Source organism: Styela clava, chromosome 4 (genome assembly GCF_964204865.1).
Source record: "Styela clava chromosome 4, kaStyClav1.hap1.2, whole genome shotgun sequence".
Lineage (NCBI taxonomy): Eukaryota > Metazoa > Chordata > Ascidiacea > Stolidobranchia > Styelidae > Styela > Styela clava.
The window spans coordinates 13,299,216-13,320,286 of NC_135253.1; the positions used below are offsets into that span (position 1 = coordinate 13,299,216).

At 31.0% G+C, this 21,071-nt stretch overlaps 2 protein-coding genes across 3 annotated transcripts; one reads left to right on the forward strand and one right to left on the reverse strand.

The window, feature by feature from the left end:
* Positions 1–1,695: 1,695 nt before the first annotated feature.
* On the forward strand, positions 1,696–3,120 carry LOC144421982 (uncharacterized). Its single transcript, XM_078111625.1, has one exon. It carries the CDS (start codon positions 1,696–1,698, stop codon positions 3,118–3,120), a length of 1,425 nt encoding a protein of 474 aa, XP_077967751.1.
* Positions 3,121–5,539: 2,419 nt separating this feature from the next.
* Positions 5,540–16,099, reverse strand: LOC144422156 (uncharacterized). Of its 2 annotated transcripts, XM_078112029.1 has the most exons (13): positions 15,908–16,099; positions 15,037–15,165; positions 14,474–14,634; positions 14,255–14,372; positions 13,889–13,940; positions 12,944–13,027; positions 9,163–9,213; positions 8,762–8,830; positions 7,906–8,007; positions 7,196–7,301; positions 6,975–7,120; positions 6,616–6,840; positions 5,540–5,679 (listed from the first exon to the last, which is right to left on the reverse strand). In XM_078112029.1, the coding sequence occupies exons 4-12, from the start codon at positions 14,366–14,368 to the stop codon at positions 6,701–6,703; spliced, it is 864 nt and encodes a 287-aa protein (XP_077968155.1). In that variant the 5' UTR covers positions 14,369–14,372; positions 14,474–14,634; positions 15,037–15,165; positions 15,908–16,099; the 3' UTR covers positions 5,540–5,679; positions 6,616–6,700. The 2 variants fall into 2 exon arrangements, with proteins under 2 accessions (XP_077968155.1, XP_077968156.1); XM_078112030.1 differs by lacking the exon at positions 12,944–13,027.
* Positions 16,100–21,071: the final 4,972 nt, after the last annotated feature.

The window sequence follows — 21,071 nt, forward strand, 5'->3', positions numbered from 1 at the left end:
CCGGTAAATAAGACAAGGCCCGTTTTAAAGCCTGAAAAAATGGGTTTTTGCATATGACCTGCCAATAAGTCGGGGTAGTAAAATCGCACCAACATCGGAATCTCAAATTACCATGCAAAGGCTTTTAAGCGATCGCCACGTTTGCGCATTGGTTAAAATAGCCTATAATGACTTTTTCTTGTATCGTAATTTTCAATCTATACCAACCACAGAAATTCAAACTGTCCTTCAATTTCAATCTAATTGTGTTCAACGTAACCTGCCATTGCGTCCACCATATAAAAACATTACCGATCTAAAATAACAAGGCAATCTGCGGAAATAATAATGTGAGATAAACTACTTGATTTTATTTAGTTTTTACTTTGGGAGAATAAATACTGAAATAAAAGATGTTTACGGCTCAAATAAAACATCACGCTGACAAAAACAATTGACAATTTTACCAAAATGCAATCCTACCTGCATCGGTAATAGCCCTTCACTCGACCCCAAAAATTTAGGTCTAGAAAAGCGACTTATTCGCCGGGAAATACAGTGTGTCATTTAGAAAAACATCAGATAAAAGCCGAAGAAGTTTTCAGTTAAAATAAATCAAAAAAAGAACATGAAAGAGTAAAAAACAAGATGCAGAAGGAAAAACAGAAAATGATTATTACATTAAATCAAGAATGGGCAGCCTCATGCTGGTGCACGCATTGAAAATTCAAAGGCAAGACAAGATAGAATGTGATATGATTGCCTGCAAATGCAGAAGTTTTGGTTCAACATAAAACAAACCGTAGTATCAGCAATTATTCCAAATAGTAACATGGAGATTAATCCAATTTAATGGCCATGAAAGGATACAAAATTTACATAACACATATAGTACAAATGAGAAGCTAAACACAGTGTACAGTGCTTTATAAATGATGCAAATAGAACATATGGACTACAATTGGTGCACATGATGTAAAAAGTGCTTTTAATGAAAGATTGGCTCATGATTAATGAGGATTAGAGTTCTGCATATGGTACTTGTAAGTGGTCTATATATCGCATGCAGTACTGTATACTATAAATGCAAGGTATTTTGTTTTAGTAGTTGCGATACAGTATAGATAATCCGGTTGTAGACTGGAATGAATGAATATGTCTATTATTATAGACTATTATAATTACTTGTTAATTTTCTTCTAAACTTTGCCATAAAATGATTTTGACTCCATTACTACAATAATCAACCTTTTCTTAAAATGACCAATGATATTGGTTAAATTATATTAAATTAGTTGGATAGTTTACCCATGAACATGTACATTAGCATCAATTGATCAAGTGTTCCATATTTAAAATCATGTTAGGCCTAATGTCACAGTGAACGAATATTTTTGGTATATACCTTTGGTATATATTTATTTTAGCCATGACAGCTACAATATATGCTAAAAATAAACAAAAAAAGACATTGAAAAATTTAGGTTATTGAATCAATTATCAATCAAAAATAGTTTTAAAAATTATTAATATAACTAACAAGACCCCAAACCAGGTCGCCTACGCCTCCAACCCAAGATACACAAAGAAAATCACCCTAGTCGTCCCATAATATCAACGAATGGCACAGCAACAGAAAAACTTTCGGCCTATGTAGATTATAAACTGACTCCGCTCATGTGTAAAAGAGTTATACCCTCATATATTCGAGACAGCATGGATTTCCTAAATCATTTACAAAAAATCAAAACAATAGGACAGGAATCTTTACTAGTGAGTATGGACGTAGTTTCCCTCTACACAAACATCCCCCACAACGATGGCATAGAAGCAATGGAAAAATACCTCAACAGATTCAACGAAGACAAACAAGAAATCCCCTGGATAGCAAAAGCAGCCAACTTAGTCCTGACAAACAACAACTTCGTTTTTGACGAACAACATTACCTTCAAATTCAGGGAACTGCGATGGGAACAAAATTGGCACCCAAGTATGCAAACATTTTTATGGCAAACCTGGAATCCAATTTATTGGACAAAACCCCTTTAAAACCACAGTACTATTGCCGCTTTATTGATGATTGTTTTCTTATATGGACACATGGCAAAGAGAAACTATCAGAATTTGTTACCTTAGCAAATTCTTTACATCCAACAATCAAATTTACATTCGAATGCTCAACAAACTGGATTACGTTTTTGGATGTTAAGGTTCATATCATTAACAACAAATTGGAAACAGAAATCTTCAGCAAAGAAACCGACTCGCACCAGTATCTTTCGCCATCGTCCTGCCACCCTAAACATGTCACTAAAAATATTCCAAAAAGTCTATTCATCAGAATAAGAAGAACCTGTTCAACAAATGAGCACTTTGATAAACATGCAAAAATAATGAAAACATACCTCACAAAGAGAAACTACAAAGAAAATTTAGTTGACGATGCAATACAATCTGCAAAAGAACTCGACAGAAAACTCCTTTTAATCCCAAAAACTGAAACCAAAAAAGAAACTTTGCTTCCCTTCATCACAAACTATCACCCGACCCAACCAAACCTTCGAAAAATATTTTCAGATTACCAATACATTTTAGATAACAACGATAGACTAAAAGAAATTTTCCCAAAACCACCAAGATTAGCCTATCGTAAATGCCCCACACTAAGGGACAAATTAGTCAGAGCAAAATTGAAACCAGAAACTCCCGTTAAAAAGAATCCAGGCTTTTTCAAATGTGGCAGAAAATCGTGCAGTACCTGCCAATATTCAGAAGAAAGGAAAATTGCAACAAACAAACAGAAGACAGCAGAAATAAGGATTCGTCAAAAAGTTACATGCAACTCGGAAAATGTAATCTACCTGATAAGCTGCAAAAAGTGTGGCATGCAATACATAGGAGAAACGGGAAGACATTTAAAATACCGAATAACTGAGCATATTAGAAGTATAAAAACCCAAAACAAAGATCTGGTTGTTGGCGCCCATTTCAGTCAACCGGGACATTCGCTTAAAGATTTGAGTGTCATTGGCATTGAAAAACTATTTCATGACCACATTTATCGAAAGAACAAGGAATCCCATTACATTCATCTTTTCGGGACACACGAGCCACAAGGGATGAATATTAAGGAAGTTTAGATATTTTCATTCATTGTTTAAATCAATTCTTGTACCTAATATATTTTTTTCTCAGAATTGGATCATGCATGGCCAGATATGCTAATAACAGACAAAATATCACTATATTACATTTGACACACAGACAACTTTTCTGGTCTGCATTATACAATACTGAGAAATAAAACACCATTGTGTAATTTGGACTTCAATTGCTAAATATAAAACAAAGAGAGAGATCTCATCAATGACACTTATTTCGGCCACCCGCTGTTATTTAATCAAGAAATTCACAGATTTTATTGATTATTCAACATGCGTGACTCCTATAATTCTACTATGATTGTTTAAATATGCATGTAACTGCTTTTCGTGTTGTAGTTGAATTATGTATGTCTGAAGAAGTCTGACCTTGGTCAGACGAAACGTTACAGAAATATATTTGTGTTGGTGTGCAGCAAGACTCTTGAATCACTAACAGATTATAACTAACAAATTCAGACTAATAAAATATACAAGCTATGTATGGGAACAAATTTGTCAAATAATTTATTAGAGTTAAAGTCAGTTGAAAATAATGCATACTTACAGGAAAATAATGCAGAAATTCAAGTAAGAATATAAAATTAAACGTGATAGAACAAAGGTAGTAAAATCTCACCTTTTCAAAAATTCTGGTTGCATTAATTTGCCAAAACGAGCAGAAAGATAATAATGAAGTTTCAAAATTTTTGCAGCGTATTCCTGGATAGAAACCATATATTTATATGGGTAAAAGTATTCTACACTTAATTTACTATCTTCTATAGTACTATCTTCTCAAATATTTTTTTCAGCTCTTAAATGTTTGGAATAGAAAATTATGAGCGTATTTTAGCATTACATCTACATCATCTTAAGTCAAAAAAAGATGTTAACCAAATGCTATTTTAAAGTTTGAACCTATGAAAACTTTACCCAACTTAAAACCCAACATCCAACTAAAGAAACATAAAAATGTATGGTAAATGTATGATTGTATGGTATATCAAAATATGCAAGTTGCCTCTTCAATGATATCAATAGGGTGAATGATGCTTTGGTCTGCATAAATCACAAATGCCAAATTGCTAATGTGGGATTGAACATGCCAATACATAGTTGAATGTGACAATAACACAATTATTAGATATGATTTTGACACCTGTATAATTATATAAGTACTAATAATGATTACGGTACTCACAATTATTTTGCACATTTCCAATTATTATTATTAAGCACTAATATAATAAAAAATTTGTTTACCAAATTTAGAAATTTTTTCTTACAGGGTGTGTAAGTCCTAGAATTAGGTCAAAATTATGTTTCCTTTTTATTTGAGTTACCTTGTTATAAACACAACATATTTCTGCAGTCACAGTTGGAAAAAAATATCAATTGTGATTCAAATTTTATTTCACTTACTGAAATTATTTTTGCAGATAGTTTTGGACGTGGAATAGGATCTAACAATGGCAAAATGTGCTGAAATATTGAATCTAGTTGAAATTTGTTGATGCTAGAAACTTTATTCATCAGCAGATCAATCAGGGATGTTGAAGTCAAAAAGTATTGAAATGTATCAACTATCCATGGATGAACTTGTGAGATAACTTGGATGGTTCCATTGAGTTCTTTTAATTTTCTTCAATAAAATGAAATCCATTTAGCTATACAAATCATAGAAGAAAAAATAACAGTTGTTGAATAAGCAAAAGAGGATTGTTTTTGAAACTTTTCTAAATGCTGCTCTGCGCATAAAAACTAGTCTATGTAGAAGAAGTCGAATAACAGGAACACACAACTTATATTATAATGTGATTGAAGTAAGTGAGACAATGCAAGGTTTTACTAGCACCAAAAAAGATTAAAAGCAATCATGGAACTACAATTTGCATTCATCTTACTTTTGCTGTTTTGAAGTTGACAAAACTTCTTTATATTTTCCCCATGAGCTTTGTTTCAAATCTGGCAGCATGGCTCTATCTAAGAGTAAATCGGGCATCCTGAATCTCAGTTGGTCCTTGAATTGTCCTTTTTCTGCAATAAGCCAATATGCCGGTAGAACTAGAATGAAGAGACCTTTGACTAGAAAGTGTTGTAGACTCTCGCAAACTTCATGAAGTGGATGGACCCTGAAAGATTCGAAATATTCATTTCAGTTAATATAAGTATAATTGTATGATAACTTATAATAAAATATTGTTCATTCAAAGATTTTGATTATAGCAAAATAATATGTCGTTTTCACTTATAAAAAATAAGAAAGTCAACATACGCATGAAATTGATAAAACACCAACCCATTGTATAAAAATTGGAATTCCTTTTCTATTTCATGATATAAACGTATCTGAGATTCTTTTACTAATTCGTACATATTCAGCCCATCACGAAGAGCTGAATACAGATTATAGCTTTGGATGACATGATGTTCCAAGTAAAAAGCTCTGATGATGGCTATACAGCATATAATGTGTTTGAACAAATGTATCTCCACATCATCTGAAGAAAATTTCTGAACTGTAACAATCCATTTCTCTAGCATTAGCTCCAATTCCTGTAAATAAATTTATATCCAATAATTTTGTAACATTTTTCATTCAATTTATTAGATAAAATGTATATGTAAAATTAAAAATAATTAATAGAATGGGTTTTTCATTCAAAGAAATAAGAAAGTCCGTCAGAAAGCATATTCAAGGGGTGGCCCTCTGAATTAGTCAATTCTTCCAAATGCATGCACTTTGATATAACAAAATACCGTATATTCCGACTAAGAAGTCACTATTCTGGACCCAATTTTTTGGCCTGATTTTGGGGGGACCGTCTTATTGGGCGACTATACTTATTTTACTTATTCTGGGGTCGGTTTATTTTTGGCACAGTCTTTTCAATATATGGGTTGATATATTTTATAATGTATTCCTGCTCCCAAACTGTCTGTCAATCAAGATTATTTAATTGTCTTTGTATGGCCACCTGTTATTTGTCCTATCACTCTTCGGTTTTGCCGATTTAAGAAAAATGGACACCTGACTGGAAAATACAGCAGTTAACTAACCCATGAACATACAGCGCAGTACTTATCACACCTGATTCACAGAATGAATGCTGTGTAATATTATACCTGAAACAAGCAAGACCTGGTTCTATCAATATAAAATTATTGATACATATTGGTGCTTAACTGACCAACAGAGAAGCAATCTTTTCCATTTTATTGGAAGACTATATGGAAAAACCCTCTTTTTTAGTGCTAAAATAAGACTCCGTCTCATTTGCCAGGTAGAGTAATTAGCTGAGAAATATGGTACCTCCACACAGATTCACATGGAAATGGGATAAATATTAAGTTTATGATTATTCAACAATTAATTCTGTATCACTTTCACATTTAAATTTCTTAATCAAGCACAAAACTCAAAATTGGACTGAAAATTACCCCAATTTTGATTAGGCAGTAAATGCAGGCCCAACAATTCACAAATATTACCTCATTGTTGCAAATAAACTGATGGACTGGAGATGAAATTTTCCAGCCAAGTTTCAAGTTGTGAACCCAATAGTAAATCTCATCTTTAAATGAAATTTTTTGTTGCAATACAGTTTCTACAGATGGAAGATAATTTCGGATATTTTGAAGACAGTTTTTTTTTCCATGTATCTACAATCCAAGATGTTTTTGAAAAACAAGCGATGTCTTGCACAATGTTGAAACCTGAAATGTAAGATCGAAGCACTTCAATATTTATTGCAATGACAAAAATGTAAATAAAAAGAAAGTGAAAAATCAAGCTGAAAGTTTTCTACCTTAGAAAATTTATAAATTGAATTTGGTGTAAACAGTCTTACCGGGAGTAAATGATCGTTCACGTAGCTTTGTTTTCCCTGAACTAGGCAGTTTTTCATAAATATATTTATTACTTTTGTCTGTGTAACAATAGACATAACCCAAATCTTCATTTTGTGTGACAACATTAATACTGTAATATCCATGTCTAAACAAAAAAAAAAATTAGAAACAAAAGCAAAGCTTTACCTAAAGCAACATATTTCAAATGAAAACACTATACTTGTGCGTTTTCATTGGATAGAATTGGCCATGAATCTCAATCGACATTTTTCCACCAAACTTTAAACGAGGTAATTCTGTAGGAATTACTCTGAATTCAACATTGACTGAAAATGAATAAATGACAATGCAATATAAAATTTTAATACAGTACTTTCATGAACCCTCACAATAACATGTATTGGAATTCTATCTCTTATTGTCTACTATTTTATTTTAATTATTTTCAGGTTTCAAAGCATAAAGCATCTATACAAAAAAAATTTTGTGAATTGAATTATGTATAATTTAATAATAATTGAGATGATTAATAATGAATTTTTTACCATGGTCTGAACAAAAAATTCTTTACAGTCAAATAATTCTTTAGTCAAGAACAGAAAACTTTAAATTTTTTTTTAAACCTGAAGCAATAGAGTGTAAATCAGAATGATATTACCATGAATTATTACACAAATGATACAATTTGTTTAAATAACATTTTCAAATAAATAATAAATAAATACATTTTCAAACCACCAATATATATTCATTATCAGCCATGGAAAAAACAGAAAAAAAGAGAATATCAAAAATTTTCCACTTCCCTATAATTCACTGCAATATCTATTATAAATCTTTTAACTGTGATAATATCCATCCTCGAAAGTAAATAAAGACAACAAAGTCAACATTTTCCTAGAATATTATTGTAGCAGTAATTAAGCTTACATTGTTGGTCTACATTTGTCGAATTTGATTTGTTCAGAACATCTTCAAAACTCGGGGCAGTAGGAATGACTGGCACACCTTGATCATTGGAAAACAACATTTCTGTAATTTTGGGTAGACATTCATTAATTTGAAAAACGATATTCATACATACAAATTAATTATTGCTCTTTTTTACCTGAAAACTTTTCCTAAATAAGATACTAATGCCAATATTGAAATTTCAATCTATGATAATTTATTCCTAAAACAGCTGACATGTAATGTATTTTTTACACTCTGTATAGAAGGTATCAGATAAAAACAAAGTTTAGAAAACAACAAAAATTCGATAGCTAAAGAAAAGAAAATGACTTCGCCATAATATTGCTGGTATATCAATTAATTTTAGAAACTCCACTATTTGATAAATTTCTCAATTACCCGAATCTCTTTCAAATTTTATTGAGTTGATATAATAAGACTTTTTTGTTGCAACAGTCAAATAAACCTTTACTTTTCATTCGGTCATGTATCACATTATTTATGAAAACTTACAATAATGTGAAAAAGTTATACCAACTTATCAAAAGAATTTCCAAGCTATATTTGTTAAACTTTAAGTTAATCTTTACTTGTTTTAAGAAACTTCATATGTACACAAAATTTTATTGAAACTTGAGACTTGTGAGAAAAGCTGTAATGGCTGTAAAAATATCTAGAATTGATATTCAATCATGATTTAGCATGTTTGATTCATATTTTTTCTTGCAAATGACACTGACTCCAGTCAGACCATTTTGGGTTGTGAGTGTGACATATGCATATTTTTGACAGAAGTTCTAATTTTACAATTATACAAAAAATGGAAACGTACCCATTTGATGCTCTTCCATCACATCTACTTCTGAATCATCATCGTCTTCGTCATCATCTGACATCGAATCTTGAAAAATGATTTAACAAATAATTTAATTTACCAAAATTGTATTTAAGGATTGATGATATCACATATAGGAATATCAAACTGTAATCCAAAAATATCCAGATGAAATCATAGCCTTGGCGAGTCATAAAATAGGTTTTACATCACCCACAACATGCTTTTTTATTTACTCTCCATTCTATATTAAAGTTATATTATTATAATCTATTTTAGGCCTTAGAAAACATTGGTTCAATTCCGAATGCAGGTCTCTACTACATTTTTTATATTTGACATAAGGAATCTACGTTATGTTAAACAAAAATTTTACAAATAATATCATTCAAACCTACCAATTTCTTGTTCACCATCTGCCGTATCAATAACATGTGGTGTTTTCTCATCTAAAATAAATAAAATATATAATCTTCGAGTGTAGTTGTTCCACTAAAAGCACTAATGACATCAATTTCATTGTACTTCATGAATTGACAGTGTTGTCCTTAGACAGGTTGACAATTGAACAACAACAACAAAATTTAAATCATGTAAGAAAAAACATAATATTTGAAAGACACAATATAGACAAACACAATTTCTACTTTTAGACTTGAAGGAGAATGAATAAAGAGGACTGATTGTGTGCTAGAACATTTCAGGAATTTTCTATGTCTTGTTGGGTTTTGTATAAACCCTGGTTGACGAGAGGCCGTGGAAGACTATCAAGTCATTATGTCAGCCCCCCCCCCCCCAATTGATGCATTTAGTAGCAGATAATTTAAAAAAAAAAAAATAATAATATAAACTAGTTTTTCAAAGTGTTATATTAAATGAATATAATTTGAAAAATATAAATCGATTCGAGAGAGCACAATTACAACAATTACATTGCTGACTAACATGACGCTGCAAATCAAAGATAACTGAATGGAGAATTTCAGCAACTACACTACGGGAATTGTTCTTGAAGTTATGGATATTTGGACAAGAGAAATACCTATATCAGTGATGTAGTGGGAAGAAGTCACACTAAAGACATTTTGATGAATAGGACATACATGATAATAATGAAAAAATTTAAAAACATCTAAAGAGATTGAGATTGATAAGACCAGATAAAAGCAACATCAATTTGTTGCAAAATTATAATGGAAAACCGTCCCAAAAATATGCCTCACAAAAAGAGAATTACTGAGATATATAAGAACTGAGGTGAAGATTATTCAATGGTTGTTTCTTATTTGAATATATTATAGTTTTTGAATGAATAGTAACAGTGCATTTAAAAGTTTTGTATCATAAACTTTATGGAATTTTGTGTATTACTGGTGTCGCAGTGTGTTAAATAAAATGAACTATTGACAGAACCCCAAGTATGCATATGGGTGAATTGCACTCAGTTTCACAAAATGGCAAGTAACAGCAATAAGCAATTTATCATTATAGTTATAGTGCATAATTTTCAGCACTTCAATTTCATAAATATCTGCAAATACTGCAATTGTAACCATTACCATCTTATGATAGGAGTAGGAGTAGTAATTTTAACTAAGACCCGGAATTACTAACCATGCAATCTTTGACACATTGCAATTTGAATGGAAGAAATATTTTAGCAACTAAATTCGAGCTATCTCTAAATTGATCTAAATTCTAATTTAAATCCAACATTCTTTCACTAAGGTTAATAGGAGTAATGTAGTCCAACAATCGATAAATTGCCAGAAACAATGATTAAAGCAACTATTCCCCTGAAAATATAAAACAGTATAAACAGGACATTTCTTCAATAAAATCACTGCACAATTCATGTGGGTATGTTAGTTTATTTGAGATTAATAGATATATTAAGTCATCTATAAAATTATCATTAAGAAGTTACTTTTATGGATCTGGTTTAGCTGCATTAGGAAAAAAGCGGATCTGTAGTTTTATATAAAGACAAAAAAAAATATTGCATTGAATAGAACAGCAAACAATTAATGCAATGGCACAAACTGCATCTAAAAAAACACAAAACAACAAAAGTTAGGTCTGATTTTGGTGAGACTTCTGCAGTCTTTTTAATGAGGTAATTGAGAATTAGCTAAGAGGTGATATGTTTTTTAATTAATAAACACATTAAAAATAATATTTTAAGAACAAGAGTTTTTACTTTTAAACTTAAAGGAGAAGAAACAAAGAAGACTGATTGTGTGCTAGAAACTTTTAAAACTCCCCATGTTCCATTCGGGTTTGTATATGCCCTGGTTGATTATGCATTAATCTAAGTCTGTGTATCTGGTAGTGATAGCTATTACAATAACCAAAGTGCACTGAGGAATAAATGAGGATCCTACAAGCCTCCTTTATAAAAAATACATAAAATACTATGATGTTACTTTATAGAATCATTAACTTAAAGCACGGCCTCAAACACTACAAATCGAACAAACACATGGGCATAGTCACAAGTGACAACTTATGTGACACAATCTATAGTGAAGTTAACAAATTTTGATTGGGAGTCACCCCAAACAGTCTAGATCATATTTGGATTAGTTACTGTAATATTCAAGTTTTTGTTATACATTTTTAATGTTAAGAATAGTATTAGTTATATATTAGCAAGTGCTTGATTTTCGATGTTTTTCTTTTCAGCATTGTTTTAATTTAATTTGAATGTTGTTGATTTGATTCGAAGTTTCAATTGATTTAGGTAGATTAGCAAATTATTCTACAATCTTCAATATTATCTTTTGTTCTTGTTTACACTAATCAACACTATTATACCATTTTTATATTATTTTCCTTTATTGATGGCAACTAAAAATTCTGGGCATCGAACTTTGGAAGTGTATTTTGAACATTAAACTTTGCGTGTTTGTGTTATACGTTTTTAATACTCATCAATAGCAAAAGAAGATATTCATATCCCTATTACACTAGTTACAAGAACCCACCAGAATTTATAAAAGAAAAAATTAAGAACAATAGAGCAATGAAAAAGAAATATGTAAACAGCAGTCATTTGATGTAATAGAAACAATTCTTAGATTCGACAGAATGTGTTTGTTTTCGATTGGAAATATTATGAATATATGGTGTGTAAAATGTTTGAAAAACTCTAGGGTTTGTAAATGAGCAATCACGCTGTTATTCAACATGTTATTATTCTCAACTTTATTCCTGTAAATGTGGGATAGAATTGGGCTAAATGGCAAGAAGAAACTCATTTCATGTCTGTGAATTTGTAAATTCAAGTTAAGCTATGATTTTGAGGTATTATAATATTAAGTTTTGTTCAACATTTGAGTAGTAAAAAAAGAAAAAATGATAATGAATATCTGTAGTAGATTATACACATTTATGCATTCATTGGAATAATGAAATAAATAGGATAAACTAGTAGCTGTAAAGTGTCTGTGATGATGTGTCTGTCAGTGATTCTCAAAGTTTAACATGCGAAGTCGGATTCATTTGGGGATATTTTAACAATATTAAATATTATTGTTATCAATAAATAAGGTTCCACCTGTTGATATTAGAAAGATATTATTAGTAAGTTGTTAATAATCTGCAAACCAAGTTCTGTTTTCTTTTTTCCAGATGTAGTTTTATTACCAGCACCTCTAAGTTTAGAATCTGGTTCAGCCGTAATAATGAATTAAAGGTAAATCTGTATTGTTTTCCAAAAAAATAAATCGATACTCTGACGACGTTACTTTCTACACCAGCAGACTACTGACATTAAACAACTTATAGTCAGCAAAAGCAAACAAAATATTAAAATGAATAAAAGGAAAACAATAATATGAATTTGCATAGCATAGTGAACCGTTTGTAATGCAATGGAACAGACTATATATCTGTAACAAAAGAAAATCACAAGTACCAAAAAACAGTTGAAAAACAATCGGTAAGTTTATTTAGAAAAAAATTAAAATTACTGAGTACTGCTTCACTTTTAGTATGCGGGACAATTGGTATCAAAAAAGTTTTTAAAAGATGCTTCTATTCTATTTTTTGCTTGTTTTTGTTTTGAATAAAGCTAAATTTGCATTTTTTTAGAAGGTGATCTCCTCTTTTCTATGGAGAGTATTTAGTTCTTTTTTCTATAAGAAATGGCATATCATTTTTTCAATAATGACATACCATGACTAGTTTCTGTTGCCTGTTCATTGTTCTGAATGAGAGAGTTTTTATCATTCTGCATTTCTTCATGCGTTTGATATCCTTCTGTTTATGAAGAATTGATAGTACAATGATAAACTTCAAAACATAAAAATTTTGGATTACAATTCCATCATGTCATGTACTAGAATAAATGGCCATTCCAACTATCAACCTAACATAGATAAGGTAGTGCATTTTGAATATTGAAACATTGAACTTTTCATGTTTGTGTTTTTGTCAACTCATCAATAGCAAAAGAAGATATTCACGTCTTCTTTTAATGATTACAATAACCTTTCCCAGTTTACATAAATCAAAAGGATATTTAGGTCTTCTGTTAATAGTTAAAAGAACCTCTCAAAAATTGAACAAGACAAAAGTTAACAACAGTAGAGTAATTGAATAGAAATAAGTAGAGTAATGTTAATATGTAAACAGAAGTCATTTGAAGTAAGAGATACAATTCTCAGATTCAACAGGATGTGTTTGTATTTCATTGGTGGAAATAATAAGGGAAATATAGAGTGTAAAATGTTTTCAAAAACATAAATAAAATATCACAATGTTATCCAACATGCTATTATTCAAAAAGAAACTCATTCCATGTCTGTGAAGTTGTAAATTTAAGTTAAGCTTTGATTTTGAGGTATTATTATATTAAGTTTTGTAAAAAAAAATGGGTAGTGGAAAAAGAAAAAATCATCATGAATATATGTAGCAAGGTTCTACTCATTCCTGCATTTATTAGAAAGAATGAAATAAAATGGGATAAACTAATAGCTGCGATGCGTCTGTAATGATGTGTCTTTCAGTGGCCATTGTGTGTAATATTCATTTTCCTTCAGTTGAGATGTAAGGTCAAATAACAGTCAAAATATCCTATTTTTAATTAACCATAGTAAATCTCATAGGTTAAAATATTACCCTCCTTCTCACACAATTCTTGGTTAAACTCTTCATCAGCAATAGTTCCAACCTGTAGCATAAATTTAATTTATAATGTTCTTGTTCAATAACAACTATCCATATCTAATCAAGTTATATGTGTTATCACCAGTTATTCCTAATTTGCATATTCGTTTATTATTAATCAAATCCTCAGTAGTGTTTTAATTTTTTGCACATTTGATCTATAAACAGGTCAGTGAAAATACAAAACATCAAAAATAAATACAAGTTATGCAAAAATACAAATTTCACAAAGCATTTCAATAAACTATAACTTTTGTGTTGTATGAACCGACAACTCAACAGCTTAAACATAACTAAATAGCAATCATTAATACAAACCGGATGTTGCACCATTTTGGCGGCACTGAGAAATAAATCCAATTTTTCTTCGTTATCAGTAGAGGTGATGCAAAATTGAATAAAGTGAAGAGGCCAGTCAGTGTTTTCTGTCATCTCTCTGTACATTGATTTTAATGTTTGAAGTATTATATAATTGTATATAGAGTCAAAAATGAATGCATCAGGTGAATGAAATATCAAATATGAGACAAATCTTACGTTGCTTTATCTTGCCAAATGTCCACGATGAGTTGTTTGAGAATTTCATTGTAAGTCTCTAGTTCCTTTCAACGGTTGTATTAAAGAAACATGACTTTCATTGAAAGCTTGGCTACATATCACAGACAGAAGTTCTGTAACTTTCACGTTCATTTCAAGGTCTATTCAAAATATATTTTTAATTTTTTGTAAATGCTTTGTTCAACCGTATATAAAAATATAAGAATATACAAAATAAATTGTATTTAAGATTTGAAAAATGTAAATAATTTCATGCAGTGAGACAATAATGCATTTACATACTAGATGTGAAAATATCTGCCAAGCAATTTTCATTCTAACTCACTATAATCCAAAAATAATTTTAATGTTCATCTATCCAGATCAAATTTTTGATTATAGTCAAGGGAGAAGTGCTAATTGACTGCCTATTATTATTTTATGGAACTTGATAAATATAGAAAAAAAACTTAAATGCACAATGGATTATACATTTCCCAATGTATTTGAATAATTCATCTCTGTTAACATTACAGTTTACCTTATGATAAATAAGCACTCACCCTCATCATTCAAGGCAGTAACAAAACATGACACATCTTTATTTTTCTCTTGAACAATTTGAATAATTCTTCCAATAGATTCACAACTCCCTTTCGTTTTTCTCATCTTCATGATTTCAATTCGTTCATCTTGCAATGAAGAGATTTTGCGAATAGTTTATGAATATATTAGAATTATAATAAAGAAAAAAATGATATGATTCTAATATGTGATGAAATATGGATTCTAGACAGATTATTATCATATCATCAGATTTTAAATTTTCATAACAATTTTCAATTTGACAAACATTTCTTGTGATAAGATTTATTCCAAACTTCACCCTCAAGTGTGTTTACTTGTTAAGATATTTCACAGTCTAGTATTTGTACCCACATACAAAAGGATGTTTAGTCCCAATCATGCAAAACATTTAACACTGTTTTTCTTTATTCGAAAAATTAGGCATCGAGGCAACCAATGTGATATGCATATTTAATAAATGTCGAACCGCCTGTTTTATCCGATCAATAAAAAAATTCTGTTTTACTATTAATGCGACTAATATAATATTAAATTATGGCCTTTTAACATCCCCGATCGTCAATGACCATAAAATTTGTTTATATCATTAGACGACGTGTAACGATACAAATTTTACCACTAATGTTGGAAATAAATTTCTGAGAGAAAGTTTTGCGGCTATTCTTTAAATTCAACTCCTAACTATTAGCGCTGGCAACATCGTGAAAAGTAGAATTTCATCGTATTAAACATGGTTTTTAGGTATAAAAGTAATATGTTAGGGGAAATGATTGGGTCAATATAATATCAGGAGGAATAAACCAGTGTATTACAGAAAAAAATCATGATTATTAGTGATCGTAATACCTTTGGTAATGATATCATCATCGCGAAGCAAGAAGGCCAACTTCTTCATTCTTGCCTCATCATACACCACGCATTTCTTCAGAACGACCGAGATACATTGCAAACGTGCAGAATTTTCCACACCCGCACTCATCTCGGCCATTGTTGAATGACAGCAACGGCAAGTATATTTTTAATTCTGTGGCATTTACGATTGATTGCAATTGTAAATATGCTAAACTGACGGAATATATATATATATGATCATGAAAAATTATAAATATAGCATAAAGCTGAATATATATTTATATATATAAAGTGCAATGATATGACACAAGATGCGATATGTACCTTTGGGTTACTGAAAATAAAATTTAGTTGATTCAACAAAGCATATTTTCAAGTTTTCATAATAAATATTAATCATACAAAAGATGTTAAAGTTGATAAAGATGTTAAGTATTAAAACGCTAGTGGTAATAGTTGCAAAACACAAAAAAAATCTTCCATAATACCCGCACTCTCTTCTCAAAACATTATTTCTTTTCAACTGCAGTGTGTTTCACTATCTACACACATTATTGGCAGACAAACCCAAAACTAATAATTAGGCAAAATTATTTCATAAAACATTTTTATGATTTTTAAAACTCCAACTCTGACATATAACTGTGACTAAGAGTGGCAAACAATCATATCACGAAAGAACAAACAAATACACACAGAGATTGCATTTGAACCCCATCGATTAAATGGTGAGGAGGTTTTGGAAACGTTAACATAAGTCCGCAATCGTGCATACTAAAACTATTTTATGCAATTTACGCTTACCGAGCAGTGAAGTACAGTGTGAAAAATGCAGAAGTTTAAACGCTCAGTGGTACAGCTCAAATAAAATCGGCCAATCAGAAACAATCAAGTTCTGCACAAACAAGTCTTTCTTCGAACGGAAGGATAACCTTCACTTAGTTTCTAGATAATATCTTCAAAACATAAATAAATTAACAGAGGCCGTCGTTATTCTTGAAACCTAAAACTATAGAATCCCCTAGAATATATACTGGTTGCTCGATGGAGATAAACTACCACGGGTCTACAGATTACGTTGCATAAAACAAATTTGATTTTGACTTAGCAGTTACATAGAAAATAAGGGTTAAACTTAAGCACCGATATAAAATAACTCGTTTTTCATGATTACCAGACTTTCGGCCAGGCATATTGAGAAACGCGATCAGATTCATTTGTTAATAAAAAAAAATCATTGAATCACAAAATGCTGTGAACATTTTGATGTGATTAATTTCGGCAGAAAGTTATTATCCAACGACAAATGTTTTGCAGAAGAATGAATTTTGAATCAAGTGATTTTCTGGTGTAATGATGCGAAACCACATACGCTATGAGCATTTGGGTTAATTTACTGATCATAAAATTTAATTAATGCAACTCATTTAATTGCATATTTTTAAGTTTGCACAAAAAATAATAATCATGCAAAAGATGTTAAACTCAAAAGTAATAAAAAAAGTAGTGGTTATAAATGTAAAACTGATAAAATTCTTCGGTATAATAACTGAATTGTCTTCTAAAATCATTATTACTTAGTTTCTGAGTAATCGCAGATTTGCATTGTGTTTTACTATATACACAAATTATTGGCAGGCTGAACCCTAAGTAATAATTACTCAATAATGTTAAACTTGACATAGAATTGATTTTAAAATTCTCAAATCCAACATAACTGTGACAGTGAATAGCAAAATTCAAATTACAAAAAAACAGGTTTGATAATCTTGCATCCTAAAACTATTTTACACAATTTACACTTTCAAACCAGCTGAGCTGCTGTGTCGAAAATGCAGAAGCGTAAAAGCTCGGTCGTACAGCTCAATAAAAATTGACAAATAAAAAGCAATCGAGCTTTGCACGGCTTGGTGCAAACAAGTCTTCGTTCAACATAGCAACCATGTGCGAACAAAAGTTTAATCACCGTCACTACCCATAGAATCCCCTAGAATATATATATACTGGTTGCTCGATGGAGATAAACTACCGCGGATCCATAAATTACGTTTGCCTAAACAAATTTGATTTTGACTTAGTAGTCACGTAGGTAATAGGGGTTCAACTTTAACATCGATATAAAATAACTTGTTTTTCATGATTACCAGAATTTTGCCGAGGCATTTTGCAAAACGTGTTCTGATTCAATTATTAATAAAAATATTCATTGATCCACAAATGCTGTGAACATTTTATGTGATTAATTTTGACAGTAAGTCATTATCCAGCGGCAAGCGTCCTTCAGAAGAATGAATCAAGAAGCAAATGACTCTCTGGCTTAGTAACTGATTCCGAAATCCACCAACTGATGGTCGTTAGGCCCTCCAAGCAAAGTTCGAGAAAGGCTACAATGCGTTAAAGAATTTATATCTAATGAGTGTGACCTGTAAGTGGTGTTGCTTAAGCTGACTTGTTGTTGTTGTTGCAACATTATCATATATTCTTAACGTGAAGATAACTTTTATCGTAATTTGCATTACATTAAGCTTGTCAACTACATGCCTCATGACAAAGTTGTCGAGTCCCGGTACTTCAACTATTATCGACCTTTGTCAAGCTTCGTTCTGAACTTCTGGATGGAGAAGTAACGCTTTCTGAAACAAGGAGAAAAAATGGCGAAGATGGTTTTTTGACTGGAACCAGACCTGCATATATCTATATACTTGGCAGGTATAAACCCAACGACTCAAAATTCATATGGGCTTCGACATACAAATTTGAACTATCATTTATTTTCAAATCGTTTTCAAATTTTAAACACGTGTTCGAGAATTTTCCTCCCCGCACTCAGAGGTCGTGAATATTTTGATGTGATCAATTTTGCATAAAAGTTATTATCCAACGACAAGCGTTTTGCAGAAGAATGATTTTTGAATCAAGTGACTTCCTGATACGTGTTAACTTTCGGATCATAAAATTCAATCAATTCAATATATACATTCATTTGCACGATTTCAGGTTTTCACAAAAATAATAATCAAACGAAAGATGTTAAAGTTAGAGGTATTAAAATATATTGGTTATAAATATAAAGCTGGTGAATAATTTCCGTAATAACCACACTATTATCTCGTAACATTTTTTTTTAAATTTCTGAGTAATTGCAGTATGTTTTACTGTTCACACAAATAATTGGCAAACTGAAAGCAAAGTAATAATTTACCAATATTATTAAACTCGACATAAAACTGATTTTAAAACTCTCAACTCTGATATAACTGTGACTGTGAGTAGCGAAAATCGAATTAAAAAAAGAACAAGAAAATACAAACAAAAATTACATTTGAACCTTATCGATTCAAGTCTAAATAGTTAGTCATTTACAACTGGGTTTAGAAATATGGGACATTTTTGTATTTGCAACATGCAATGCTTCAGTTTTTAGATCATTTCTTGGATACCCTAATACATCAACACAAGTCGGTAATCTTGCATTCTGAAAACAATTTTACGCAATTTAGGCTTTCCTATCAGGTGAAGTATTGTGTCGAAAATGCAGAGGTGTAAACGCTTAGTCGCTCAGCTCAATAAAAATTGACAAATCAGAAACAATCGAGCTTATGCACGGCTTAGCGCAAACAAGTCTTTGTTAAACACAGCAACCACGCACGAACGAAATGTTAATAACCGTCACTACCCATAGAACTCTCAAAAACATCTACTGGGTGCTCGATGGAGATAAACTACCGCAGGTCCACAGATCATGTTTACATAAAACAAATTTACGGGTTAAACATTAACACCGACATAGAATGACCTGTTTGTCATTATTACCAGGCACTGACATATTACGCCTAGACATATTGCGAAATCTGTTCAAATTCAATTGTTATTAAAAAAATCATTGAACCTTATGACAGTGTGAACAGCGACAGAAATCAAACGACAAGCGTTTTGCAGAAAATGACTTTTGAAGCAGGTGCATTCCTGGTACAATGATATGGCACCAAACACGTTATGAGACTTTGGGTTAATTTAGTGGTCACAAGATTCAATTAATTCAACTCATTTGTTTATATATTTACATGTTTTTACAAAAATAAATAATAATTCTACAAAAGATGTTGAAATTGAAAGAATTAGTGGTTATAAACGTAAAACTGATGAATTTCTTCCGTAATAGCCAAACTCTGTTCTCAATACGTTATTCCTTTTTGGTTTCTGAGTAATTGCAATATATTTTACTGTTTATACAAATTGTTGGCAGACTGAAATCAAAGAAATAATTTACAGATAATATTAAACTTGACATAAAACTGATTTTGAGATTTTAAAACTCTCAACTCCGACATAGCTGTGAATGTGGGCAGCAAAAACCAAATCACAAAAGAACATGAAAATTTGAAACATCTCGATTCGAGTTTAGATGGTGCACCATTTACCACTGGGATATTTTGGATATATTATATTGGATATTTTTGTACCTGTAAAATCCAATAAAATATCTACTGGGAGCTCGATATTGTGTGTCTGCTTCATATCTGCGCAATAATCATTTGCTCTGTATTTGCGCAAGTTCAAGCGTTGACTGACAATATTAATCACCGTGGTTTAGTAACCTACATGGTTTCAGACATACATACAATAGTTTCATTGATGTTCGAGATGGATTATACGCTGCAAGATCATTGTATTTCACATATTTGTGTTTATAGCAATATTTATATGTAGGCCAAGCATGATCTCTTCGAAACGTTTAGAGTTCCACACTCATATCGAAGATAAGTGGAACTTAACTAACAAAGGAGAAACAACCGCGGGTCCAAAGACTACGTTTGCATATAACAAATTTAATTTTTGATCAAGCAATCGCTTTCAATTATTGATAAATAAAAAAGTTTATTGAACCTCACGACACATTTTGATGAGATCCACTTCGGCAGTTATTATCCAACGATAAGCGTTCTGCAATAAGGTCATTTCCTCCTTTCCTCGTATTTGTTATCCTATACCACGCATTTCTTCAGAACGATCGAAATGCATTGCAAATTTAGAATATTTTCCACATCCGGATTGATGAGTATATTCATAATTTTCTAGTAGTATTGACAATTGTGATATGTTAAACTTATTTCGGTAACTAAACAAAGGCTTATGATGTTTTACGAAAGAATCGCAG